This window comes from Mauremys mutica, chromosome 4 (assembly GCF_020497125.1).
Source record: "Mauremys mutica isolate MM-2020 ecotype Southern chromosome 4, ASM2049712v1, whole genome shotgun sequence".
Classification (NCBI taxonomy): domain Eukaryota; kingdom Metazoa; phylum Chordata; order Testudines; family Geoemydidae; genus Mauremys; species Mauremys mutica.
The window spans coordinates 129,233,036-129,259,911 of NC_059075.1; the positions used below are offsets into that span (position 1 = coordinate 129,233,036).

Consider the following 26,876-nt stretch of genomic DNA (forward strand, 5'->3'; position numbering starts at 1 on the left):
GTGGCCCTGCCTGAGTGTATGGCTGAAAGTGGCTTGTGAGCCGAGCCCAGGGCCGCCCAGAGGATTCGGGGGGCTGGGGCAAAGCAATTTCAGGAGCCCCTTTCATAAAAAAAAAGTTGCAATACTATAGTGTCATGTATTTGGAAATGTAAAAAATAACCAGTGAAATACATTCAAAAATTAATTTTTAATAATTTGAAAATACACCTCTACCTCGATATAACGCTGTCCTGTGGAGCCAAAAAGTCTTACCGCATTATAGGTGAAACCGCATTATATCGAACTTGCTTTGATCCACTGGAGTGCGCAGTCCTCCCCACCCCCCAGAGCACTGCTTTACCACGTTACATCCGAATTCGTGTTATATTGGGTATTGTTATATCGGGGTAGAGGTATACACGAAATACATGATTTTAAAACATTAAATGCTTTAATGTGTGTGTCATAACTATAAAGGGAAGGGAACTGCCCTCCTGTGTACAATACTATAAAATCCCTCCTCGGCAGAGACACTAAAATCCTTTTACCTGTAAAGGGTTAAGAAGCTCAGGTAACCTGGCTGACACCTGACCCAAAGGACCAATAAGGAGACAAGATACTTTCAAATCTTGGCGGCGGGGAGGAGGCTTTTGTTTGTGCCCTTTGTTTTGGTGGTGTTCGCTCTTTGGACTAAGAGGGACCGGACATCAATCCATGCTCTCCAAATCTTTCTGAACAAGTCTCTCATATTTCAAACTTGTAAGTAACAGCCAGGCAAGGCGTGTTAGATTTAACTTTGTTTTCTCAACTTGTAAATGTTCCTTTTTGCTAAGAGGATTTACCTCTGTTTGCTGTAACTTTGAACCTAAGGCTAGAGGAGGTTCCTCTGGGCTCTATGAATCTGATTACCCTGTAAAGTTATTTTCCATCCTGATTTTACAGAGATTAGTTTTACCTTTCTTTCTTTAATTAAAAGCCTTCTTTTTAAGAACCTTATTGATTTTTCCTTGTTTTAAGATCCAAGGGGATTGGATCTGGACTCACCAGGAATTGGTGGGGGAAAGAAGGGGGGATGGTTAAATTCTCCTTGTGTTAAGATCCAAGGGGTTGCATTGGTGTTCACCAGGGACTTGGTGAAGAAGTCTCTCAAGACTATCTAGGGAAGGGAGTTAGTATTTAGGAGTGGTGGCAGCAAAACCAGATCTAAGCTGGTAGTTAAACTTAGAGGTAGTCATGCAGGTCCCCACATCTGTACCCTAAAGTTCAGAGTGGGGAAGGAACCTTGACAGTATGTATACATTTGCAATTACATAATGGGCTGTCGCTGGGTGATGGTGATGGTTGGTGCCAATGGGCTGGCGCTGCCTGGGGGTGGCGCTGCTGTTGCCCAGGGCTGGGTGAGGAGCTGGGCTCAGGGCTGGGGGCGTGTCAGGAGGGTGTCCAGCTCAGAGGGGCTTACCATGCTGCTTACTCCCACCTCCCCCCTCTCCCAGAGCCTCAGAGCGCGCCGCGTCCAGGAGCTTTCCTGGCCCCTGGACAGCACTGCAGCAGCCTGGCTCCATCGGGACCTGAGCTCACAGCCCCGCCCCCTTACCATGCGGCTCTGAGCGGGAGGTGCTCAGGCCCCGCCCCCTTACCATGGGGCTCTGAGCAGGAGGCGCTCAGGCCCCACCCTCTTACCATGTGGTTCTGAGCAGGAGTTGCTCAGGCCCCGCCCCCTTACCACGCAGCTCTGAGTGGGAGGAGCTCAGTCCCGCCCCCTTACCATGCGGCTCGAGCGGGAGGTGCTCAGGCCCCGCCCCCTTACCACATGGCTCCAAGTGGGAGAGCTCAGGCCCCACCTGAGCCACGCTGCTTTAGCTCTGTCCAGGGCCACTCCTGGAGGCGGTGCGCTGAGGTGCCGGGGGATGGGGGCAGGCGGAGGGAGCCTCCGACATTCTTGTGGGGGCCTCTGCGTGGCCCGGGGCCTGGTGCAAATTGCCTCACTTGTCCCCCCCCTCTGGGTGGCCCTGCGCAAGCCCAGCAAGACAAGGTAAAGGGGGCCCAGGCTGGCAGAACAGGCGGGCTCAGTGGTATCCCGGTACATCAGGTGGCACCTCAAAGGGGCTGGAAATTGAAAGTAGACAAATTCAAACTGGAAATGTACGTTTTTAACAAGGGGCGGCTCTAGGATTTCCGCTGCCCCAAGCAGGGTGGCACGCCGCGGGGGGGCGCTCTGGCAGTCGCCGGTCCCGTGGCTCCGGTGGACCTCCTGCAGACGTGCCTGAGGAGGGTCCGCTGCTCCTGCGGCTCCGGTGGAGCATCCGCAGGCATGCCTGCGGGAGGTCCACCGGAGCCGGCTGCCGCCCTCCCGCGGGACGCCGCCCCAAGCGCGCGCTTGGCGCTGGGGTCTGGAGCTGGCCCTGTTTTTAACAGAGAAAGTAATAGACCATTGGAACAACTGGGAAGTGGCATGGTGGGTGACCTTTTGTAACTCAAGGCAGGACATTTTTAAGATGCTTTAGTTTAAACAGGAATTATTTGGCGGCTGGTCACTGGCCTGTGTTATACAGGAGGTCACAGTGGTCCCATCTGGCCTTAGAATCCATGCATCTCCCGGAGAAGGGCGGATGGTGCATGTGGACAGGGCACTAGCTGACAGGTCAGAGGAGGGCTCTTAGTACCTGTTCATTGCTCGTGAGAAAGGCGTTGATGTAATCCAGGGCCTCTTTCTCCTCCGAGTCTGGCCTCATAAAGCAGGAGGCGTTACAAGGGGATGGTGAATCTGATCAAAGACAGAGCAGTGGTAATACCTGGGTCTTCCATGCTGCAGGCTGGGTGACAGAGATCTTAGAGAAAACCCTTACCTCTCACTTCCGCCCCAGCAGGGGAGCAGCCCCGATGCACAGCAGGGTCTGGCACAGCGGTTCCTGGCTTCCCCACCTCTTTGCTGCCCAGCCCAGCAAAGATCCAGTCAGAGCCCTGGTTCCCAACAGCCAACCGACTTCCCCGCCCACCATGCAGGCTCAGTCTGGGGACTTGGGGAGCGTCACATCTGGAAGGAGGGATGATGTCAGGCCATGAGTGGTGTCCCAACTCTCCAGGCCATTGCTGGAGGGGGCAGAGGGACTGGCAGTGAATTGCTCTGGTCCTCGTGTAGGAGAGGGAACAGTTGCCCAGTCTGTGTGAGATATGGGTACCCAGAGCCTGCCCGTTCTGCTTGTTCTGACTGCCTCTCCTGCCACCAACAGCCAGCCAGAGCCATCGGGTGTAACCTGGGCAGGCACTGGGCTCCCATCATCAACACTCCCCCCCAAATGCCCTGTGCTGGGACATGCAACAAAGGAGCCAGCAGATGGGGCTGCAACACCAGAGGGCATCTTATGCTCTAGCCGGCGCCCTGCCATCCTAAGCTTTAACAACCCACCCTGCACTGAGCATCCCCTTCAACGGGTGGAAAATATCCTCCAACCCTGCAGCGTGACAGATCAGGGTGGGCGATTCAGTCAGTATCCACCTCATGCTTCGGCTGCCGTTTCTAATGCCCCAATCAGCTCTAGAGGCTGCAGCTGCTGCCAGCAGGAGGGGCCATTCCCCCCTGCCGGGGTTTTCCTGTCTCTCCATCTCATGGCAGCTCAGAGCAATACAAGGTCTATGGAGTCTTCTCCCCCAGTGACACACTGGTCCTGCCACCCAACCCCCAGAGGGGCCAGGCCCCACCACAATGCAGGGCCATGGCCCCGGCCATTTCTGCAGCCCCCTCTGCCCACCCAGGAGGTACCCACTCACCGGCACGGAAGGGCTGAGGCACACACAGCTCCTGCTTCTGCTGTGGGCTCTTTTGCCAACTCTTCCGTTGGGGAGGTTTCGTCTCCTCACAGGCACCGATGGGCTTTGAGGGGTCCTTGGGGGCTTCTTCAGCCATCCTGCAAGAAGCCAGGACAAGGCATTGCTTGTGAGTGACGAGAGGCGACTGCCCCGTTCAGCATCAGGACCAGCCCAATTATTTCTGTTCCACCAGCGCCTACAGATGCCAGCTGAGATCAGGGCCCTGTTGCACCAGGTGCTGCAGACAATCGCTGGGCTGTAGGGCTCAGACTCTAACTAGCCAAGGCAGCCAGCAGAGAAACAAGTGAAGGGATGTGCTCAAAGTCACCCAGCCAGTCAGCAGGACAAGCAGGATTAGAACCCAGGTCTCCGGATGCCCAGGCCAGCACCCCATCCCGCAGGCCAAACGGCCTCCCCAGGTCACTCCCACCTCTCCTTCTGCTGGTTCACAAGCTGCACAGCAGACAGGCTGGATCCAGCCACTCAGGATTCTTCCTGCCCAGGGAAATTACCCTAATCCCTTCCCCCAGGAATATTGGGGCCATGGCAGTTCCCAGGTGGGTGAGGCCAGGGGGGTGGGGCAGCTGGGGCGGGCTCATGAGCAGCAGGAGTTGCTCACACACCCCCGTGAAAGGGCAGGAGCAGAAGGTGGGAGAGCAGCAGGGAGGCTGGTACCTTCTCTTCCAACCTGCCCAACCTCAATTGCATTTATCCTGACCGCCCCCTGCGGGGCAGGGCCTGGCTGCTACCATCACTGAACAGACAGAGAACTGTGGCACAGAGGGAATAAGGGACTTGCCCAAGGCTACGCAGACTATCTCTGGCAGAGCTGGGAAATGGCCATGGGTCTCCTGGGTCCCAGGCTGGCACCTTCTCTTCCAACCTCCTGCCCCCTTTGTCCCTGGTTCAGTGTGAGCTGTGGGAGCTCTCTGGGGCACAGGAGCTGGCTGGTGCCCAGATGGAACAACGTTGCCTATTGCACAGATCTTGCTTTTCCCGAACGTTGAATCTGCTGCTACAGCCATACCAGCGCCCACCAGGATCCTTGCAGCTGGTCAGTGCTAAGTTATGAACTGTGCTAGGTAGGGAAGACGAAATAGATCTTCCATCACTAGCACAGCTCTGTGTTACTGTGGACTCACTGCGGGCTCAACCCAACCAGCCCTCCTCACAAGGAGCCTGTAAATCCTCCAGCCCTGCTGTTCTCCTTTGTATTTCTGTAGTGCCCAGAGGGCTCAGTCCGGGATCAGGGCCCCGCGGTGCTAGACATTGTACAGACACAGCCCGATTCCCCCCACGCTGTGTCTCCTGAATGGGGACTGGAGGGAGACCAGGACTGGAGTAGGACTAGGAACAAGGCTGGAGCAGGCTCAGACTGTTGCCTTTGTCAGGCAGGAGCAAGTTCCTTGCCCTGGAGTGATGTTGAGCATACTGAGCTGCTGCTGTGAGACTGATATAGCTGCTCTGGGAGTCACAAGGCCAGTTCCTGGCTTGTGGATTGGCTGGAGCCCAGCACAGGAGGGACTCAGCCCCTTACAGATGGCTCCCAGGGCGCTTGGCTCCCAGCCCCGCTGGGTACTGACATGCCAGGTGCAGGGGGCGAGGTGCAGCGCCAGGGAGGAGATTGGGGAGGCAGGTGCACTGAGGTGGGGCTGAGCGGGCAGGTGCTGAGGAGCTGCGGCTGGCTGGCCAGCAGAGAGGAGGAGCAGCAGCTCGGCTCTGGAGGGCCCAGCTGCAGTTCCACACAGGGCGCTGCAATCATGTTTGTCACACCACACCTTTGGCTCAATACCATTGGGGTTTGGGCATTTTAGGGTTAACCTGTGGCTTCCCTTTGCAAAGTTCAGTTTTTTCTTTTCTCCTTGTCCTGCAGGATTAAACCCTGATTTCTCTTGCTTAACAGAATTCACTGGCTGATGGGGTGGGCTCTGTTTGCTAACAGCTATTAGCAAGTCTTTCTTCTCCCTGCCAGCCAGGTAATTTGCATTAACACAAACACTAGCTTTTAACTCCTTAGCTGCTATGGATTCCAAGGCTGGACTTTGTCTTACAGAGATACCACACAAATTCAAAGGGTCTGAGGCTGAGAGCTGGCTTGCTCTCCCCTGCATCTTTAAGAGTTCAGCCATAAAACTGTTCTGCTCTGGAACACCAGTAACCCAATCTGTCCTCAGACCCTGAAGCACAGACTGCTTACTCACAGATTCAGCATGGAGACATTCCTGTTCCAACACCATTGTCTTCCCAACACGCTGGCCACACTGTATCATGTCATTCAACGCCTAAAATAGCACACAATTTTTCACACTGAAAAAAACCCAACAGTAATCTAGCTAATAACAACAATAAAAATAAATTAAACTAATAATGAAATATATGTGTAGACTGTAAATGAGATTATTACATGAAAAATGAAAATGAGCTTACTTTGGGATTTTACAAGGCACTTATATCATTTAAACACATTTGGTACCCTGAGTAATGATAACACTTCTTGCAAATCACATAACTAGGGAACCCACAGTCACCTTCCCTCACCCCATTGCAAAGGCACAGGGGTTATTGCTGGCTGCCCTAGGGCTGCAGAAAACCTTATGGGCAAAACATATGGAAAGAAGGGGATCAATTTGTACAGAGGGTTGAAGGGGGACTCCCATAGTGCATTAATTAACACTTAATAAATACATCAAAATTAAATATAGTACAAAGATAAGAAGCTGTAATGACAAACTTTACTTCATGAGAAGCATCAGGGAAAGAAACCCAGAAGGAGTAATGGTAGGGGGAATCCTAGGGAGACCAAAGGGGCTGGTAGAGGGAGCAGACAGAGAACAGGGGTAGAGACAGAGTTGCTGCAGGGTTGCCCCAGTTTTCTGCATTTCCTCCGGAAACACTGATCTCTATCACTATAGGAGGGAACAATCAATGGAATGCCCAGAAGAATGAATGACTTGAGGACAGTTTCCTGAAGGGACCCTTACCCATCTTTTCTAGCGTCAACATTTATATTTCTACTTAGGGTGCTTTGGCCCACAGAAATAAAAATCCGCACATCTTTCATGTGGTTTTGGACCAGTGGAAAAAACTAGGTACAATTCAAGTGACTTTTAAAATTGCCTATGAAACCGAGTTAACAAAATAAATGAGCTTATGAACAACTATAGTTTCAAGTGAAAAACTATAAATGGACTTCTTTGCAAAGAAATTGTAAGTTTTCTTACAGGAAAAGCCACAAACTGTCTGGAAAGAAAGAGAAGACTGAATTACTTGCCTAAGTGAAATTAAATACCCAGAGAATTGCTGGGCCTGCAATGATGATGACAGGGGCTTGCTCACCTGTGGCTCCCCCTCCCTGGGCTGTTGAGGAACAGCCAGGGAGGTCTGCATCTGCAAGCAGGCACCCTGCTACAAGATGGAGCTCCCATTAGCCCTGGTGGTTGGGAGCATTCCGGCCAATGGACTTGGGAGAAGGGGGAAGGCAAAGGGGGAGATTGTAGGGAGCAGAGGGGGAGGGGAGGTGTCACTGGAGGCAGAAGCGGAGGCTCTCTGGTGAGGGGTGATGGGGGCACAGGGGCCAGTGGGGGTCTTTTTGGGGAGCAGAGGGTTGTGTGGGTCTCTGTGGGGTGAGGAGGAGTGGTGGACAGAGCCAGCTGCAGCCCAGGTCTGCTCTGTGTGGGTTGCTATAGCCCCCCCAAGGAAACCCCCTCTGAACTTTGTATTTAACGTCATCCCCGGGTGCCCATTGCTGCTCCCCCACCCCCAGGGCCGCGTCTGTCTGACAGTGAGAGGCTCCTCCTGCTTTCTGCCTGCGGCTCCCTGCTGTGGAGGCGTGGCCAGGCAGCTCTGGCAACGCCCTCCACAGCTGCCATTGGCTGCTGTTCCCGGCCAATGGGCTGGCAGCAGGGTCAGGGCTGGTGTGGGAGGGGGACGGAGGCAACGTGCGGAGCTGCCCTGCCTGGGCCCAGACTCTCTGCAGGGCGCGGAGACGCGGGGACGCGGGGGGGGCGGAGATCCGTTGGCGGGAGTCACCCCTGAGGTGAGGGGGCCCCAAAAGCATTTTTACACACCCACAAGTCTCTCTAGCTTGGGCCCCTGAAACGCTAGCAATTTAAACATTAAAGCCAACTCTTTTAAGAAGACAAATAACCCCATTTAAAAAAACAAAACTATTTTTTTTCCAGAATAAAAACAAAACTGCTTTTAAAAACCATTTTGGCCCCTCCATTTTCGGGGAGGAGTAGGGTGACCAGACAGCAAGCGTGAAAAATCAGGGTGGGGGGTAACAGGAGCCTATATATGAAAAAGACCCCTAAATCAGGACTCTCCCTATAAAATTGGGACATCTGGTCACCCTACTCTCCCCTAACATTCACCTTTGTGATCTGGGGAGGAGGAATTAAGTTGTCTGCATAACTGGGCTGCTTTTGGCTAATTTTTTTTTCTTTTAATTAAAGCATTTTTCTTTGGGAGCCTTACAGTATTAAACATTAAATCATCATACACAACAATCCTTAACGTTACTCTACCAATTCCCAAGTGTGGGGCCCCTTGCAGATATCAACGAATGTCTTGGGGATTGTTTGTTTGTTTTTTAAACATGTTTCTTTCATGCTTAAAATTTGGGGGCTGTTTTTGAAATAAAATGGGTGTATCACAACCATAGTAAGCACCCTACAAATACCCAGAGCTTTTACATGTTTGATTTTCTTTAGCGCAAACGCTTGTTCTAAAGTATTGTGGAGGTCTGTGAACCCTGGAAACATTTCAGTTTTGGGTTAGACCCATGTTTATTTTTGTAAATTATTATTTTAATGACTTTGAGTTGCTAGAAAGAGTGACCCATAGCATTCGACCAACCCCTAGGTTATATTTCAAGTGTCCATAGCTTTCAACCAACTCCTGGGGTCATATTTAAACTATCCAATAGAATTGAACCAACTCCTGGGTTATAGTTAAATTGTCTAATAGCTTCTGCTAACTCCTGAGGTTTTATTTCAGTTGCATATTAATCAAAGCTCACCATCCTCACTCACTCACCTCTCTTACTGTGGGCGTACACCCATCAAATTTAATTACTGATCACTTATACCATTAATCCCGATGGCAACAAGGGTGGTTTATCTCAGTCACTTTGGCTATGACCTGGGGTTGTGGTTAAAACCATTCAGTTCAACAGAGTGGGTCAGCTCTATTGTACTCAAACATATCTGAACCAGCCCTGTTTTTTTTAAATGGTAAACAGATTTTTAGGGAGGTTCCCCTCTCACGATTCTACAACATATATTTCAGCTTTTTTTTCTAAATGGGTATATTTTACACAAAGACAACAGATCACACTGTAATAAGATTGGTGCCATTATTTATTAAGGACAGAATGGCCAAAGAGTGTGACATTATGTATTATATATTTTCAAAGTTAAAAACAGGGAGCACACCTCCTCTTGCAGTCCAGCAGAAATTCAGTTCAAGATTGTCCTCTTTCAACAGAAACTGTCTCCAAAAAAACTGAGATTTTTACACCAGCCTAACTCTTTGTTTCAAACAGATTTCAAAAGTCTGTAGTTAGCAGGTAGATTCGATCATCACAACTCTGAATTAATGGATACTTAAGGACTTTAGGCCCTCCTCCCCTAACATTCCCTTTTGTGATCTGGGCAGGAGGAATTAAGTTGTCTGCACAACTGGGCTGCTTTTGGCTAATTTTTTTTCTTGTAGTTAAAATACATTTTTCTTTGGGGCCTTCTTACAGTATTAAACATTAAATCACCATACACAACAATCCTTAACATTACTGTACCCATTCCCAAGTGTGGGGCCCCTTGCAGATATCAATGAATGTCTGGGGCTTGTTTGTTTTTTAAGCATCTTTCTTTCATGCTTAAAATTTGGGGGTTGTTGGGTATATCACAACCATAGTAAGCACCCTACAAATACCCAGAGCTTTTACATGTTTGATTTTCTTTAGCGCAAACGCTTGTTCTAAAGTATTGTGGAGGTTTGTGAACCCTTGAAACATTTCAGTTTTTGATTAGACCCTTGTTTATTTTGTAAATATATTATTTTAATGACTTTGAGTTGCTAGAAAGAGAGACCCATAGCGTTCAACCAACTCATGGGTTATATTTAAACCAGTGGTTCTCAAACTTTTGTACTGGTGACCCCTTTTCACATAGCAAGCCTCTGAGTGTGACCCCCCCCTTATAAATTAAAAACACTTTTTTATATATTTAACACTATTATAAATGCTGGAGGCGAAGCAGGGTTTGGGATGGAGGCTGGCAGCTCACGACCCCTGAAAGATCCCGATCCCCAGTTTGAGAACCCCTGATTTAAACTGTCCAATAGTGTTTAACTAACTCCTGGGGGTTAAACTGTCCAATAGAATTCTACCAACTCCTGGGGTTATAGTTAAACTGTCTACTAGAGTACAACCAACTTAAACTGTCCAATAGCATCTGTGAACTTCAGAGGTTTTATTTCATTTCATATTAATCAAAGCTCACCATCCTCACCCAGTTCAACAGGGTGGGTCAGCTCTATTGTACTCAAACACATCTAAACTATCCCTGTTTTTTTAAATTATAAACAGATTTTTAGGGTCGTCCCCCCCATCATTCTACAACATACATTTCAGCTTTTTGAGCTAGAGGTAGGCTCTCAAAACTATATTTTTTTTAATTTAAAAGACAGACAGCTCCTTGAAAACAAACCAAGATGGTCCTTTACAACTTTTAGTTCACTTAAGGGCCACTAAGACATTCTAACAGAAACACAGTTAGTCACAAAGCCCTTTTCAACAGATTTTTTTTTTATTATTTACAGCTAGAGACCCAAACCCTTAATCACTCGACAGGGAGCCCTTCCATGAGGCCAGCTCTGAGCACGTAGTGCTGGGGCTGCAGGAGAACTGCAGACAAAGAAGGGTGTCAGTGGGGTTGGTGGCCTTCCTCATGTGCCCAGAGATTGGGTGATGAGAGACAGAAGGGTGGGTGAGAGAATATCTTAGATTCACCCAAGACAAGCGCTGGAGCTTTCTGTGTTAGCTTCTCTCTCACCCACAGTCACTGGGCCAACCAAAGACATTCCCTCCCCCACCTTGTCTCTCTCATGTGCTGGGCCTGATAGGGCTACACCAACGCTGCGGAAAGACATGGCGGAGGCTGTCTTTGCCCAGCCACACCTGCCAGAGCCACGCAGGAAGCGGTTTACGCCAGGCAGCGCAGGGTGGAGAAGTAGCCGACTGACCCCTTGGCCAACAGCACAGAGGCTGCGGCCTGTTCCATGCAGGCGATTGGGAGCCGCGTCTCACCCACCAGGGAAGGCAATGTGGCCGTGTCCTGGGCCAGGGAGGGGAGCTGCTGCTGTGATCAGTTCTGGGCAGCACTCACCGGGCAAGCAGGCAGACGCCTTTGTGGTGTGTGTCGGACCTCATGAGCAGGTCCCAGCCGCCCTGCTTCATCATGAAGGTGACCTGGTCCTTGTAGCCAGCACATCGAAGCAAAACTTTCATGACCTTCACCGCGAACCTGTGTGCAGAGCGAGCCTCTTGTTACTGAGCCCAGGCCAGGCCTTGCCGCATGCCTGCGGGCGACGGTGCAGAACCCAGGCTGGGTGTCGGGCTGGCGGTACCTGACGGGGCTGAGGGGTGTGGGCGTGTCCTCCTGGTTATGCTCCTTCTCGTGCGAAGCAGTGTACTGCACTGTGTAGGTGATGTGGAAGAGCAGAGAGATGTAAAGCTGAGGGAAGAGCTCTTTCACCTCCTGCCTGCAGGCCTGCTCCTGGAAGATCTCATACAGGGCTCTTGTGGCCTGCAGCTAAGAACAGGAGACAGACATCGCTGCAGGGATTTCGTCCTTCCCACGCTCCCCCAGGGCACCTAGAGGGGTGGGGTGGGCTGGGGGCTAAGGCCTGGGATGCAGGGTTCAATTCCTAGCCTGTGTGACCTTGGCTAGAACCACAGAAGGGACTTTGGCCTATGCCCAGCTTCATGTGCCCTGCTGCCTAGTGGACTCACAGCCCTGGGTTAAGTGCCCAGGCTCCGTATACGCTCCAGAGGGAGAGTCAGTTGGGCCAATTGTTAAAGCGGGTGAAAGGGATGGCCTGGGTAATTTCAGGCCTGTCAGCCTGACATCGATCCCAGGCAAGATAATGGAGCAGCTGGTATAAGATTCAATTAATAAAGAATTAAAGAGGATAATTTATTTAATACAAATCAACATGGGTGTATGGAAAATATTTCCTGCCAAGATAATTGTGATCAATTTTTCGATGAGATTACAAGTTTGGTAGATAAAGGAAATGGTATTGACATAATGTACGTAGACTTCTGTAAGGCGCTTGAGTTGGCGCTGCACTCCAGTTTGATCGGAAACCTAGAAGGATACAAGAATTACAGTCAAGACCATTGTGCTGTAATTCTCAAGTGTAGCCAAGGCCTTAGATAAAGTGAAAAGGAGGTAGGGCAGCTGTGTAACCAATCTGGTCTATCACTGACAGGAATTATCAATGCCTAGCATAACTTTCTCGACTATACTGGTCAGAAGTGCCAGCTGAGCTGAAACCTCTGCTCAGCTCCACGTGTGTGATTTCATGCAGCATGGCTGAGTGTGAGTGTGGATTTAGGCCTTTGCTATACTTAAGAGTTACATCGCAATAAAGCCACCAACTGTGCTGTAACTCACTCCCCGTCCATACTTGCAAGGCACATATAGCGCTGTATCTCCTTGGCTACAGCGCTGCTTGTACTCCACCTCCCCGAGAGGAATAAAGAGGATTGCGCTGCTGCTGCTGCGCTGGGGCACCACTGTAAACAGGGAATAACCTTAGTACGCAGTGTCGACTCACCCCACCCCCCTTTCTGGCTCAGGTTACAGGCTTAGGTACTGACCCTCACCTAAAGTCATCCCCTGCTCTCCCATCCCCCATGCAGACGTCCCAGTGTCCCAATGTCATGCGCCAGTGCTCTGCAAAGGCTCCATCAGCATTATCACCCAAGGACTCCACCTGAGATCAGGCCCCCTTGTGCCCAGTGCTGCACACACACAGTGAGAGCCAGTCCCTGCCCCAGAGAGCTCACGAGCTAACTAGACGAGACAAGGCATGGGAGGGAAATTGAGGCACAGAGGGGGAAGTGACTTGCCCAAGGTCTTACTGCAGAACTGGGAGTAGAACCCCGGTGTGCTGAGCCCCAGCCCACTGGACCACCCACCAGCCCACGCTGTCCCACGTTCAGGGAAGGGAGGTAAGCTCTGGAAAGCTTTCTGCAGCGCTGGAGAGCAAAGACTTTCCAAATCTACGGAGCAGATTTGTTGCTAGTTCCCTAGTGGGCACTGACTGCGGAGTGTTGGGGCTCTGGGCAGGGAGACTGGCGTACACAGAGCGACCCGGTGACTTGGGAAGCTGGGTGCAAGGGAACAATCTACGTTTCAATACAGTTATATGTTTAGGAACAAAGACGGCAGGCCACACCCACAGCATGGGGGTCCTAACCTGGGAAGCGGTGACTCTGGAAAAGACTTGGCAGTCATGGTAATCAGCTGCCCATGAGCGCCCAGTGCGAAGTTGGGGCCAAAAGGGCTAATGCCATCCCGGGATGTACAAACAGGGCAATCTCCAGTTGTTAGAGAGGTTATTTTCCCTCTGTATTTGGCACTGGTGCGACCGCTGCTGGGATCCTGTGTCCGGGTCCGGTGCCCACAATTCAAGGAGAATGTTGATAAATTGGAGGGGGGTCAGAGAACAGCCCCAAGAGTGACTGAAGGACTGGGAAACATGCCTGATAGTGAGAGACTCAAGGAGCTCAATCAGTTCAGCTTAACAAAGAGAAAGTTACAGGGTGACTTGATGACAGTCTGTAAGTACCTACAGGGGAAGCAAATACTGGATAATGGGCTCTTCAGTCTGACTCAATCCAATGACTGGCAGCTGAAGTTCGACAAATCTGCAAAGATCTCCAGGACAATCACTAAACCCGCCAAGTAACACAGCCCCAGTGTGTGTTTTACTCACCTTTATCTTCTCCACTAGCAGGGCTTTGTCCATAAAAGCAGGCAGGCTGCTGAGGGTGTTGATGGAATCCAAGAACTTGAGTTTCTTGGCCTCATCCTATGCCCCGCAGAGATTAGAAACAAACAGGAAGGTTAGCGTGGAAAGGAGCTGCCAGTGGGAGAGATGTCAGAAAGCTTCCCCCCAGTGCTGCTCAGGCTTTGATATGCCAATTGGCAGAAGGCCATTCATCCGGCAACAGGAGTGACTATCTGGGCAGGGCAGGGCAGCTCTGTATGAAACCGGACCAGAGAGGGAGCAGATCTCACGGGGTAGGTGTCCAGAGAGGAACTGCAACATGGCAGCTAAGCAGCCAGACAGTGTTAGCAGGGGCTTGACAGAGTGGGAGGAACATCTGGGTGGGACACCCTGACACCCCAATATTCACCACTGTCATGTCATTAGGATATGTTTTGTACAAAGTACATATTGTAAGGTATTGTAAAAGTCTTTATCTGCTAGACATTAATGTCTCGTTGGATTGTATGTGCTATCGCTGTATGTGCAGTTATGAAGTTCAGCTATGTATGTGTTCCTGAAACACGTTGTGAGGTTCAAAACAACCTTTCAGGTACAACAGTAAAAATGCCAAACAATGGCTTCTTGAGGAAATGCACACAAACAGCATAGAAACCTCTTCGAGATAACGCTACACAGTGGGAACTGTTGGACCCAGGTCACAGCAAAAGAGTTTTCCAGCAGGTGGGAAGAGGAGGTAAAAGGGGAACAATGACATCGGGGGGACCTCACGCTCCCTGCAGTAAGACACCTGGAAACACCTGAGGGACAAAGATTGAACTATGAGAAGTGATGGTCCCAGGCTGGAGAGAGATTCCTAACCTGTGTAAGAAAACCTGGGAAATCCAAGCTGCACAGCAAAGAATCTTAAGAATCTGCCAGCCTGAGAATTTGCTAGTGTAGATCCTATCTATCTAGTGTGGAAAGCTTAGTTTGTATGTTGTGTTTATTTACTAAGGTAATCTGCCTTGTTCTGTTTGCTATCTCTTAGAACCACTTAAAATCTACCTCTTGTAGTTAAGAATCTTATTTCTTGTTTATACCATAACCCAGTTTGTACAATTAGTAACTGGGGGGAGGGGCAAAGAGTTGTGCATGCCTCTCTCCACATCAAGGGAGGAGGCAAATTTCATAAAACCTTTGGGTCTGTACTCCAAAGGAGGTGGGCACCAGAGGACTGGGACAAGCCCCTTCAGCTGAGTCTTCCCAGAGCTGATCTCAGGGTCTGTGTCTTTCTGCAGCTGGGCGTGGCCCTGCCTGAGTGTATGGCTGAAAGTGGCTTGTGAGCCGAGCCCAGGGCCGCCCAGAGGATTCGGGGGGCTGGGGCAAAGCAATTTCAGGGACCCCTTCCATAAAAAAAAGTTGCAATACTATAGTGTCATGTATTTGGAAATGTAAAAAATAACCAGTGAAATACATTCAAAAATTAATTTTTAATAATTTGAAAATACACCTCTACCTCGATATAACGCTGTCCTGTGGAGCCAAAAAGTCTTACCGCATTATAGGTGAAACCGCATTATATCGAACTTGCTTTGATCCACTGGAGTGCGCAGTCCTCCCCACCCCCCAGAGCACTGCTTTACCACGTTACATCCGAATTCGTGTTATATTGGGTATTGTTATATCGGGGTAGAGGTATACACGAAATACATGATTTTAAAACATTAAATGCTTTAATGTGTGTGTCATAACTATAAAGGGAAGGGAACTGCCCTCCTGTGTACAATACTATAAAATCCCTCCTCGGCAGAGACACTAAAATCCTTTTACCTGTAAAGGGTTAAGAAGCTCAGGTAACCTGGCTGACACCTGACCCAAAGGACCAATAAGGAGACAAGATACTTTCAAATCTTGGCGGCGGGGAGGAGGCTTTTGTTTGTGCCCTTTGTTTTGGTGGTGTTCGCTCTTTGGACTAAGAGGGACCGGACATCAATCCATGCTCTCCAAATCTTTCTGAACAAGTCTCTCATATTTCAAACTTGTAAGTAACAGCCAGGCAAGGCGTGTTAGATTTAACTTTGTTTTCTCAACTTGTAAATGTTCCTTTTTGCTAAGAGGATTTACCTCTGTTTGCTGTAACTTTGAACCTAAGGCTAGAGGAGGTTCCTCTGGGCTCTATGAATCTGATTACCCTGTAAAGTTATTTTCCATCCTGATTTTACAGAGATTAGTTTTACCTTTCTTTCTTTAATTAAAAGCCTTCTTTTTAAGAACCTTATTGATTTTTCCTTGTTTTAAGATCCAAGGGGATTGGATCTGGACTCACCAGGAATTGGTGGGGGAAAGAAGGGGGGATGGTTAAATTCTCCTTGTGTTAAGATCCAAGGGGTTGCATTGGTGTTCACCAGGGACTTGGTGAAGAAGTCTCTCAAGACTATCTAGGGAAGGGAGTTAGTATTTAGGAGTGGTGGCAGCAAAACTAGATCTAAGCTGGTAGTTAAACTTAGAGGTAGTCATGCAGGTCCCCACATCTGTACCCTAAAGTTCAGAGTGGGGAAGGAACCTTGACAGTATGTATACATTTGCAATTACATAATGGGCTGTCGCTGGGTGATGGTGATGGTTGGTGCCAATGGGCTGGCGCTGCCTGGGGGTGGCGCTGCTGTTGCCCAGGGCTGGGTGAGGAGCTGGGCTCAGGGCTGGGGGCGTGTCAGGAGGGTGTCCAGCTCAGAGGGGCTTACCATGCTGCTTACTCCCACCTCCCCCCTCTCCCAGAGCCTCAGAGCGCGCCGCGTCCAGGAGCTTTCCTGGCCCCTGGACAGCACTGCAGCAGCCTGGCTCCATCGGGACCTGAGCTCACAGCCCCGCCCCCTTACCATGCGGCTCTGAGCGGGAGGTGCTCAGGCCCCGCCCCCTTACCATGGGGCTCTGAGCAGGAGGCGCTCAGGCCCCACCCTCTTACCATGTGGTTCTGAGCAGGAGTTGCTCAGGCCCCGCCCCCTTACCACATGGCTCCAAGTGGGAGGAGCTCAGGCCCCACCCGAGCCACGCTGCTTTAGCTCTGTCCAGGGCCACTCCTGGAGGCGGTGCGCTGAGGTGCCGGGGGATGGGGGCAGGCGGAGGGAGCCTCCGACACTCTTGTGGGGGCCTCTGCGTGGTCCGGGGCCTGGTGCAAATTGCCTCACTTGTCCCCCCCCTCTGGGTGGCCCTGCGCAAGCCCAGCAAGACAAGGTAAAGGGGGCCCAGGCTGGCAGAACAGGCGGGCTCAGTGGTATCCCAGTACATCAGGTGGCACCTCAAAGGGGGGCATCCCGTCACACTGGGGACTGGGCACAAGTCCACAAGGGGCTGGAAATTGAAACTAGACAAATTCAAATTGGAAATGTACATTTTTAACAGAGAAAGTAATAGACCATTGGAACAACTGAGCAAGGAGCATGGTGGGTGACCTTTTGTAACTCAAGGCAGGACATTTTTAAGATGCTTTAGTTTAAACAGGAATTATTTGGGGGCAGGTCTCTGCCTGTGTTATGCAGGAGGTCACACTGGTTCCGTCTGGCCTTAGAATCCATGCATCTTCCGGAGAAGGGCGGATGGTGCATGTGGACAGGGCACTAGCTGACAGGTCAGAGGAAGGCTCTTAGTACCTGTTCATTGCTCGTGAGAAAGGCGTCGATGTAATCCAGAGCCTCTTTCTCCTCCGAGTCTGGCCCCTTAAAGCGAGAGGATGGTGAATCTGATCAAAGACAGAGCGGTGGTAATACCTGGGTCTGCCAAGCTGCAGGCTGGGTGACAGAGATCTTAGAGAAAACCCTTGCCCCCACACTCCCGCCCCAGCACGGGAGCAGCCCCGATGCACAGCAGGGTCTGGCACAACGATTCCTGGATTCCCCACCTCTTTGCTACCAGCCCAGCAAAGATCCGGTTGGAGCCCTGGTTCCCAGCAGCCACCCCACTTCCCTGCCCAGCATGCAGGCTCAGTCTGGGGATTTGGGGAGCGCCACATCTGGAAGGAGGGTCGATGTCAGGCCATGAGTGCTGTCCCCACTCTCCAGGCCATTGCTGGAGGGGGCAGAGGGACTGGCAGTGAATTGGTCTGGTCCTCGCTGCGGGAGAGGGAACAGTTGCCCAGTCTGTGTGGGATATGGGGACCCAGGGGCTGCCCGTTCTGCTTGTTCTGACTGCCTCTCCTGCCACCAACAGCCTCCCATTGTCAACACTCCCCCCCGAAATGCCCTGTGCTGCGACATGTGACAAAGGAGCCAGCAGATGGGGCTGCAACATCAGGGGGCCATCTTATGCTCTGGCCGGTGCCCTGCAATCCTAGGCTTTAACAACCCACCGTGCACCAAGCATCCCCTTCGACGGGTGGAAAACATCCTCCAACCCTGCAGCGTGACAGATCAGGGTGAGCGATTCAGTCAATCTCCACCTGATGCTTCTGCCGCCATTTCTAATGACCCAATCAGCTCTAGAGGCTGAAGCTGCTGCCAGCAGGAGGGGCCATTCCCCCCTGCCTGGGTTTTCCTGTCTCTCCATCTCATGGCAGCCCAGAGCAGTACAAGGTCTATGGAGGCTTCTCCCTCCAGTGACACCCTGGTCTTGCCACCCAACCCCCAGAGGGGCCAAGCCCCACCGCAATGCAGGGCCACGGCCCCGGCCATTTTTGCAGCCTCCTCCGCCCACCCAGGAGGCGCCCACTCACCGGCACAGAAAGGCTGAGGCACACAGCTCCTGCTGCTGCTGTGGGCTCTTCCCCCAAGGTTTTTATCTCTTCCCAGATGGGGATGGGTTTCAAGGGGCCCTTGGGGGCTTCCTCAGCCATTCTGCAAGAAGCCAGGACAAGGCATTGCTTGTGAGTGAAGAGAGGCAATTGCCTCATTCAGCATCAGGGCCAGCCCAGTTATTTCTGTTCCACCAGCGCCTACAGATGCCAGCTGAGATCAGGGCCCTGTTGCACTACGTGCTGCAGACAATCCCTGGGCCACAGGGCTCAGACTCTAACTAGCCAAGGCAGCCAGCAGGGAAACAAGCAAATGGATGTGCTTAAAGTCACCCAGCCAGTCGGCAGTACAGGAAGGATTAGAACCCAGGCCTCTGGATGCCCAGGCCAGCTCCCCATCCCGCAGGCCAAACGGCCTCCCCTGGGTCACTCCCGCCTCTCCTTCTGCTGGTTTACAAGCTGCACAGCAGACAGGCTGGATCCAACCACTCAGGATTCTTCCTGCCCAGGGAAATAACCCTGATCCCTTCCCCCAGGAATATTGGGGCCGTGGCAGTTCCCAGGTGGGCAAGGCCAGCAGGGTGGGGGAGCTGGGGCGGGCTCGTGAGCAGATGGAGTTGCTCAGACACCACTGTGAAAGGGCAGGAGAAGAAGGCGGGAAAGCGGCAGGGAGGCTGGTACCTTCTCTTCCAACCCGCCCAACCTCAATTGCATTTTTCCTGACCACCCCCTGCAAGGCACGGCCTGGCTGCTACCCCCACTGAACAGACAGGGAACTGCGGCACAGAGGGAATAAGGGACTTGCCCGAGGCCACGCAGAACATCTGTGGCAGAGCTGGGAAATGGCCATGGGTCTCCTGGGTCCCAGGCTGGTGCCTTCTCTTCCAACCTCCTGCCCCCTTCGTCCCTGGTTCAGTGTGAGCTGTGGGAGCTCTCTGGCGCACAGGAGCTGACTGGTGCCCAGATGGAACAACGTTGCCTATTGCACAGATCTCACTTTTCCCAAACATTTAAAATGCTGCTAAAACCATATCATGGCCCGCGAGGATACCTGCAGCTGATCAGTGCTAAGTTGTGAACTGTGCCCTGGCCTGCCAGAGAGCGGCAGTGGGAGAGGGTGGGGCTGGCCCAGGGCCCTGCTGGATTGCGCTCACATGTACGGGGACTCAGTGCTACAGAGCTGTGTGCCAGGGGCTGGCTTTGTGGGGGTTTCGCGGCTCATCTTTCCCAGGCCTGTGTGGCAGCAAGTCTGCCAATGTGATCCCATGAATCAAATCCTCTCTTAGCTAGTGCAGATGTGCTGTTCAGAGACAACAATTTGCATACAAACCAGAAGACACAGCCAGGTGATGGTGAGTATATGAGCCAGGGCCTTTCAATAATTTCATCATTCAGGGACACTTGGTTGAAGGCTGTATCACAGAGTTTCCTAAAACAATAAACATGTTACTATTAATGCATTTTCTCCAACATTTGTGATGAATACAGGCACATTTGTGGTGCATTAAGAGAGTAAGGGGATCATATAGTAGCAAGAAACCTAGAATGAACATTTTTACATTTAGATAGTAAAACAAAAGCCTGTTTATTTCAATTGTCTCACAAAATTAATAGTTAACTCCTGCTGGAAAGAGTTGATCTCATAAAATGACTCATTTAAAAAAAACTTACTTAAGAAATTTATAATTACCTTGTTCTGCCCTTATGTTGTCTTGATGACATTGCATATGGGGAAGAAGCCAGGGTCTGGGGTGGTGGGAAGAGCCTCCCCCCATAGTCACCAAGTGTTTCACCCTGCTCAGGCAGGCTGTGGTGCACGAAGCCCCAAAGGAGGGAGGCTGGCTTTTAGCGGAGCGGGGGCAGCTGGCGGCTCCAGTGACTGGGCTCTACCCAGCACACATCCCTCTGATCCTGCGTGCAAAGGTCTGTAGGTTGCAGCCAGAGGTACAGAAACTGGGTAAAATAGGGGGAGAAATACGAGCATAAACAAACAGTGAATCAGTGACAGGTTTAGGAGCCTGAAGCTCAGACCCACAAAACCTCCCTTGGTATTCGAGAAAACAAACGATACCCCAATACAGAAACCTTTCCCTACTATTTCTAGGCACAGTGGACACAATATACGGGTGTTAGGCCCAGGACCTTCTGGTTTTAATGAAATCCAGCATGGAGTATATGAACTGTGACCCTAGGACTCCAACTTTGTCAGCTGACTTGTTTACAGGTAAGACACTGGATTCCCCTGGCTCAAACCGGCCAGAACCAGAACCAGAACCAGCTTTTCCCGCCAGAGCCAGCCCCCAACATTCTATTCCCTCAGAACTCTCCCCGCCATAGAGACTACCGAATACCAAGGGAGGTTTTGTGGGTCTGAGCTTCAAGATCAATATACATAAAGACTTGAATTCAATTCTTGAGGTTCAGATACATAGTAGAGATGAGCTTGTAGTTGCCAAAGTCCTTTTAGAAATAGTCCATAGGCTATAGTCCAATGTCTATATTCAGAGTGACTCCAGTCAGTGACTGGGGATCTTGAAACCCAAAGCAGATCTGAGATGAAGTAGGATCGTGTCCCAGGGTTCTTATACATTTTCAGCAGCCTTTTGGCTTGAGAAAACAATAGGCTTAACTTTTCTTCTCCCAAACATCCTGGCAATTAGCAGAGGGTAATTTATCCATTAAACAGTTCAGATACAGTTTATCACAACCTTCAAAGAGACATATAGACAATAATACTATTTCACTCAAGTATCTTCCTAAATGTTAATATTCCCTTTTTGATCTTTGAATCAAAGCTACAGCAATAGACAAGACTTGTTTGCTTATATCACAAGACCTGAGCAAACACCTACCCTTCTACCTCTAACAATGCAGACTTGCATTTCAAAGTTCTATTCATTTACATATTTTCCTAACAAGTCTCTAAAGTTCAGCCATGGGTCAGGTCAGTTTATGAGGTAATTAACTCTTTCTGGCCCTGTCACCTTTCAATGAGATATTATATTACACTCATAATGTCACACCCCCAACGCAAAATTGATGCAGGAAGAGCTGACACAAACATCTCTGACTGCATCCCAAAAGCTTCCCATTCTGGGTTAGAAGCCATGTCAGCGCGTAACAGAAATGATTTACCCAACTCATGTTCAGTAACATGACTGAATCTTTTTACAAACTCAAGGTAAAACTTGGGTAGAACAATAGAGGATTGGATCTGCTCTTGCAGTAGGATTCCTGTATGTCTCATGTGATCTTGCCAAGAGTAAAAGAACATAGCTACTTTATTCATACAAACTCTGGCCACTGTTTGGAACCCAATTAGCTTCAAGTCAATGTAGATATCAATGTTGTCCATAGTACAGGAATTTTGGCATTTATCCATGAAAGCAATATGGTAGTGTGCCTCAGTTTCCTTTTTCATACAGCACATTAAGTCTGGTATCAGAGGGGTAGCCGTGTTAGTCTGGTTCTGTAAACCAGATGACTTGCATCCGAAGAAGTGGGTATTCACCCACGAAAGCTCATGCTGCAAAACGTCTGTTAGTCTATAAGGTGCCACAGGATTCTTTGCTGCTTTCACATTAAGTCTGGAATGTCTTTTCTCCTGTGAAAAGTTCTAATACTGTTTACAGGCATTAACAGTGCAACATTAGCATTACAAGGCCTTTTAATATAAGGTGTGTTCCTATGTATCACTTTCAACATGTTCAAGGGATTTTCCAAAAGATTAAGCACACCCCTCCCAGACTGCAATGGCTATTGAGCATAACCCCTGGTTCTGCGGATGCTCTCACTTCTGGGCCAGCCCCACAGCCTGATTCTTCCGAACCAGTATCTGGCCTGGCCCCAGCTCCAGGGGTTGGGGTGGGGCAGGGTGTTCAGAGCGAGGTGCTCGGCCTTGGTTTCTCTCAGTGCTGTGGGCTCTATGGCCGCTCCCCCCAGCCCTTCCCCCCAGGCACAGTGAGACAGAGCAGTACCTGCGGCAGGGGGTGGGAGCTGGTCATGCGAAGGCGGGGTGGGGGTCTTCAGTGCTGCCCCACAGAGCACAGCCCCTGCAGGGCTTTGGGGACCTGGCGCAAGCACCTGATGTTAAATAGTTGTACCATGATGTTGGCTGTAATGTCCCCCTGTTGCAAGGGAACAAGGATCAATCAGAGACTTGGACACACACGAGAACGAAGGGTATTAACTGCACCAGGAGCCAGCAAAATTTCCTCCCCACGTCTGAGGGACGGATTCCCCCGCCCAACCGCCGAGGCGAAATCTTCTCTCTTCTCTAGTGACTTCCATCCCCTCTCCCACCATTGTGGAATGAACTCCTCTCAGTCCCCCAGCGAGAACGGTTCTACCTCCCAACCCAGCAGGAATCCAGCTCCGCTCCCCAGAGTCCCCTCAGCCACCATTGCCCCCTCCAGCTGAGGGGCTGGGAGGCTTTGGGCAGTAGTGCCGTGGGGTGAGAGGAAGTGGACACCTTTCCCCAAGGGATCCCCCATCCTTAACAGGATGCCATGGACAGTAGCTCTGGTGAATGGGGCACTTAAGCAGCCTCTGCTGACTGACTCCTCCAGTTCTCCCAGAGCAGGTGGGGGCTGGGATAACACGATACCAGAGCACTAGGAACCGGCCTGAGGCCCGGAGGGGGATGAAAGGCTCACAGAGGTGGCTAGGGGAGTTGGCAGTCCCTCGCATGAGCAATGGCAGTGTGTCGTGCTGATGTGACGCCTGTTAGGAAATAGCCTTGCTGGGCAGCTGGGCCTGCCCTGCTTTGAGCTGCTCAGGGGACAAGCTGGCACCGACCAATGGCACCTGCCTGGGGTCATCCTCTCCTTGCTCCCTGGTCAGCGCATGGGGATGGGATGGGAGTGATTTTCAATGGCCTGGAGGTGAAAGACCCTGGGGGGTCCCTCCCCAGGTGATCCCTCTTTGGTTACCTCGTCCTCTAGCAGCTGGATAACATAGAGCAGGGAGAGGTGGATGGCCAGCAGCCCCGCCTGGAGGAAAGATATTTTCTGGTCCTCCATGAACAGCTCGCCAAAGACCTAAAACCAAAAGAACCAGAGCCCTTGCAATGGCCCAGAACCAGGCTCTAAATCCCTCTAGTGGCTCACAAGGTGGACAAGAGTCCTGGGGCAGTCAACCTTTGGGGTCCCATGGACCAGGAACCTCCTTCAGTAAGAAGCTGCAGGCACTGAGGCCTCAAATAGCTCTTTCTGGAGCAGGATTCACCACAGGTGGCATGAGATGCTGGGAATGTGTCTGCGCGCTCTGGAACCCAGCTCACACAGACAACGCAGGACCCCTCCTGCTCCCAGCAGCGATAGCTCCTGCAGCTCACCCGCTAGAGGTTCGGGGTCTTTTAGATCTGGTTCATTCCCACACCTCACCCCACGGACATTCCCAGGAGCCTCACATACTTTGCTCAAAATAAGGAGCAGGCTCTTGCCCTGTGTCCATGACACACTCACTGCAGGGGGACACAGCTCCACACCTGAGCTGCTGCAATGCACCAGCGGAGAGTCCTTACCTCTCCCACCCTGGCCAGGTTTCTGTACCCCGGATGCTTGGGATCGTGGAGCCCAACCCGGCACCACAGCTCTGGTGCCTCTCTGGTGTTGAGCCCTGGGGGAGAAAGACATACCCATTGGGGAGGTTTGGCCTTCCGCTTTCAGTGCCTGTTTCCTTCTGGGTGCACACTGGCCAGGGTCCTCATGGCATCCATGGCCCAATGGAATCGCAGGGTCCGTACCAGGCGGGTTAGTACCAAAAGGGGGATTTGTTTCAGCCATCACAGTAACCATGTGACCCTTACAGTCATTGTGCGCTGGGAGTGGGTGCCTGTTAATGGGGGTGTCTAATACTGTGAAACCCCCACACCCACTGAAGTCAGGATCTGGCCCTGGATACCCGACTGGTGACATCCTACAAGCTCTGTGTCCGTCTCCTGTGGTCCCTGCTCCTGCCCCTGCCCTCATGATGGGCTCTTTCCCTTCATGTGTCTCAATAGCTCCGTTCCTGTCCCCTCACGAGCTGGCTGCCCCGTATGGGGTGGGCTGGGGGACAGAGCCGGGCTCTGAGATAAAGCAGCCAATTTCCCTGGCACTTTCACACTCATCTCCCTACTTCAGAGAGAGGGGGAGAGAAAGAGTCAACATCTAAGCTGGGGTCGGTCTCAGAGAAGGGAGCTTCTTTCTGTAGGGTCCCATTGCCCAGCAGAGGGAGTCTCAAAGGAGGGGCCTTGTTTCTATTGGGGTTCCTCTTTCCCGCTACAGCGGGTCTAAACGGAGAGGCCTTAGTTCTAGAGGCGTCCCAATGGCCAGCTGGAGCTAGTCTCCCAGAGGCTCGTTTCCATGGGGTCCCATTGCCCAGCTGGGTTTCTTACCCCTCTTCTGAAGCAGGAGCCAGTGAAGCCAACATATCCCACCCCTGGCTTGCCGGCTGATATCATCGGCTGGGTGAGATATATAGAGACCCAGCTGCAGCACGAATTCGCCTGCCTTGGAGAAGGCGGAGGAGGTCTGGTGGAAGGAGGAGGAGAGGGGAATCCATCAACATTCTCCCTTCAGCTCCCCAGCGCCCCTGGACCTGAGCTCTGCTCCCACTCCTCAGTAGGAGGCGCTGGAGGAGAGGAGCGACAGCCCTCTTCGGTCTGGTCTACACTACGGGGCGGGGGGGTCGAACTAAAGTACGCGACTTCAGCTACGCGAATAGCGTAGCTGAAGTCGAACTACCTTAGTTCGACTGACTTATCCGTCCAGACGCGGCGGGGTCGAACTCCGCGGCTCCAAGGTCGACTCCGCCACCGCCGTTCGCGGTGGTGGAGTTCCGGAGTCGACCGGAGCGCGTGGGGAGTTCGAACTATCGCGTCTTGATTAGATGCGATAGTTCGAACTCCGAGAAGTCGAACTCACCGTGTTGACTCCCGCGGTAAGTGTGGACCTACCCTTCCTCTCTGCCCCCAAGGGAGCTCGGAGCAAAGGGAGCAGGGCAAGGGCCCTCGCTGAGCATTCGCTGCCTAGGTGCTCCAGAATAACAAGGGCCCTGAGGCCAGGCACGACCCTGCCAGCCAGCGGCCTATGGAATGCAGTCCCTTACGGACCCAGGGGGGACCAATTAGCCATGGGATGAGGAACTTGACTCAAGCCCTGACTCTGCAGGATGCTGGGGTCAGAGGTCACTTACGTCAAATACAGGCAGGGAGGTGGCGAATTTGAGCAGGGCAGTGCTGGTCTGTACGGCCCTGGCTCTCTCCTGGGTGTTTTTCGACTGGAGAGAGGGATGGACGTGCTGCGGGAGAAGGAGGCAGGGGAGGGTCAGTGGGCAGGCGTACATGCTCTACAAACCAGCCTCCCCAAGGGGCTCAGACTTTGTGCTCAGGGTGGAGTAGCCGAGCCCTGGTCGCAGAGCTTGAAAAGGGGGTTCATGACACTGCCCATGTCTTGCTGGGCACAAGCTCCTTGTCTCTCCAGGCTGGGACAATGGTCAGTCGTAGGGCTGGTCTATTTGCTCTGAACCCCTGATCCATGAACAGCACGTCAGGATCAAGGCACATGCCCTGGACCCCAGACCCCAGCTGCAAAGGCCTTGGTAGGATTGATGGAATGGCCCTGAGGACAATCCCTCTGGGAACTGCAGTGTCCCTAGGACAGAAGAGCTGATTCCCTGAGGCACCTCCTGTATCTCAGGGTCTCCCTAGAAAGGAGCCAGTGACTTTTCTCAGAGGCCCATGTCCTGCATCTCGCAGGGGTTTCAGTCTCTCAGGCCCCAGCCAGGCCTGGTGCTCACTCTTAGTGCTTAATGCAACCGTGCAGAGCTCTGACTGACAGTCCCAGCTCCTTCCCCCTGCACTGGCAGCTCTGGGAACGCGTGTCCGGCTGGGTCCAAGCTGGAAGGACACAATGGAAACGGGGCTCCTCTAGTCTCTCCTTTGCTGCCCTCCCACAGGGTTCAGAGGCAATTCCACCCAGACCGTCCCATTCTATTCACCTCCAGGAGGTGCTGCAGCTTGTCCATGGTGGGGGTCTCTGTCAACCGGCCCCTGAGGATGGTGTCCAGGCTCCGCGAATAGTGGTTGTGCAGAGCCTGCAAGAAGAGGGAGCACCCATGAGTCATGGGACATGGGGCTACAGTATGTGCTTCAGGGTCTGAGGACAGATTTGGTTACTGGTGTTTCAGAGCAGAACGGTTTTATGGCTGACAGGGGCGGCTCTAGACATTTCACTGCCCCAAGCAGGGCGGCATGCCGCGGGAGGCGCTCTGCCAGTCGCCGGTCCCGCAGCTCCGGTGGACCTCCCACAGTTAAGTATCAGAGGGGTAGCCGTGTTAGTCTGGTTCTGTAGAAGCAGCAAAGAATCCTGTGGCACCT

The 26,876-nt window shown here is 51.8% G+C and overlaps 1 protein-coding gene across 10 annotated transcripts in view; it reads right to left on the minus strand.

The window, feature by feature from the left end:
• Positions 1-26,876, minus strand: part of LOC123369347 (maestro heat-like repeat-containing protein family member 7) — a 172,383-nt gene that overhangs the window by 1,302 nt on the left and 144,205 nt on the right. For 5 of the 10 annotated variants that reach the window (XM_045014847.1, XM_045014844.1, XM_045014845.1 and 2 more), the window contains 6 exons: positions 12,105-12,158; positions 11,416-11,600; positions 11,175-11,312; positions 5,988-6,068; positions 3,748-3,884; positions 2,435-2,743 (listed from right to left, as the gene is read on the minus strand). In XM_045014847.1, coding sequence (XP_044870782.1) covers positions 6,062-6,068; positions 11,175-11,312; positions 11,416-11,600; positions 12,105-12,158 — 384 coding nt within the window. In that variant the 3' untranslated portion in view covers positions 2,435-2,743; positions 3,748-3,884; positions 5,988-6,061. Of the gene's footprint in view, positions 1-2,434; positions 2,744-3,747; positions 3,885-5,987; positions 6,069-11,004; positions 11,313-11,415; positions 11,601-12,064; positions 12,159-26,876 lie in introns of those variants that run through there. The other 5 variants (XM_045014846.1, XM_045014848.1, XM_045014853.1 and 2 more) reach the window with 4 other exon arrangements.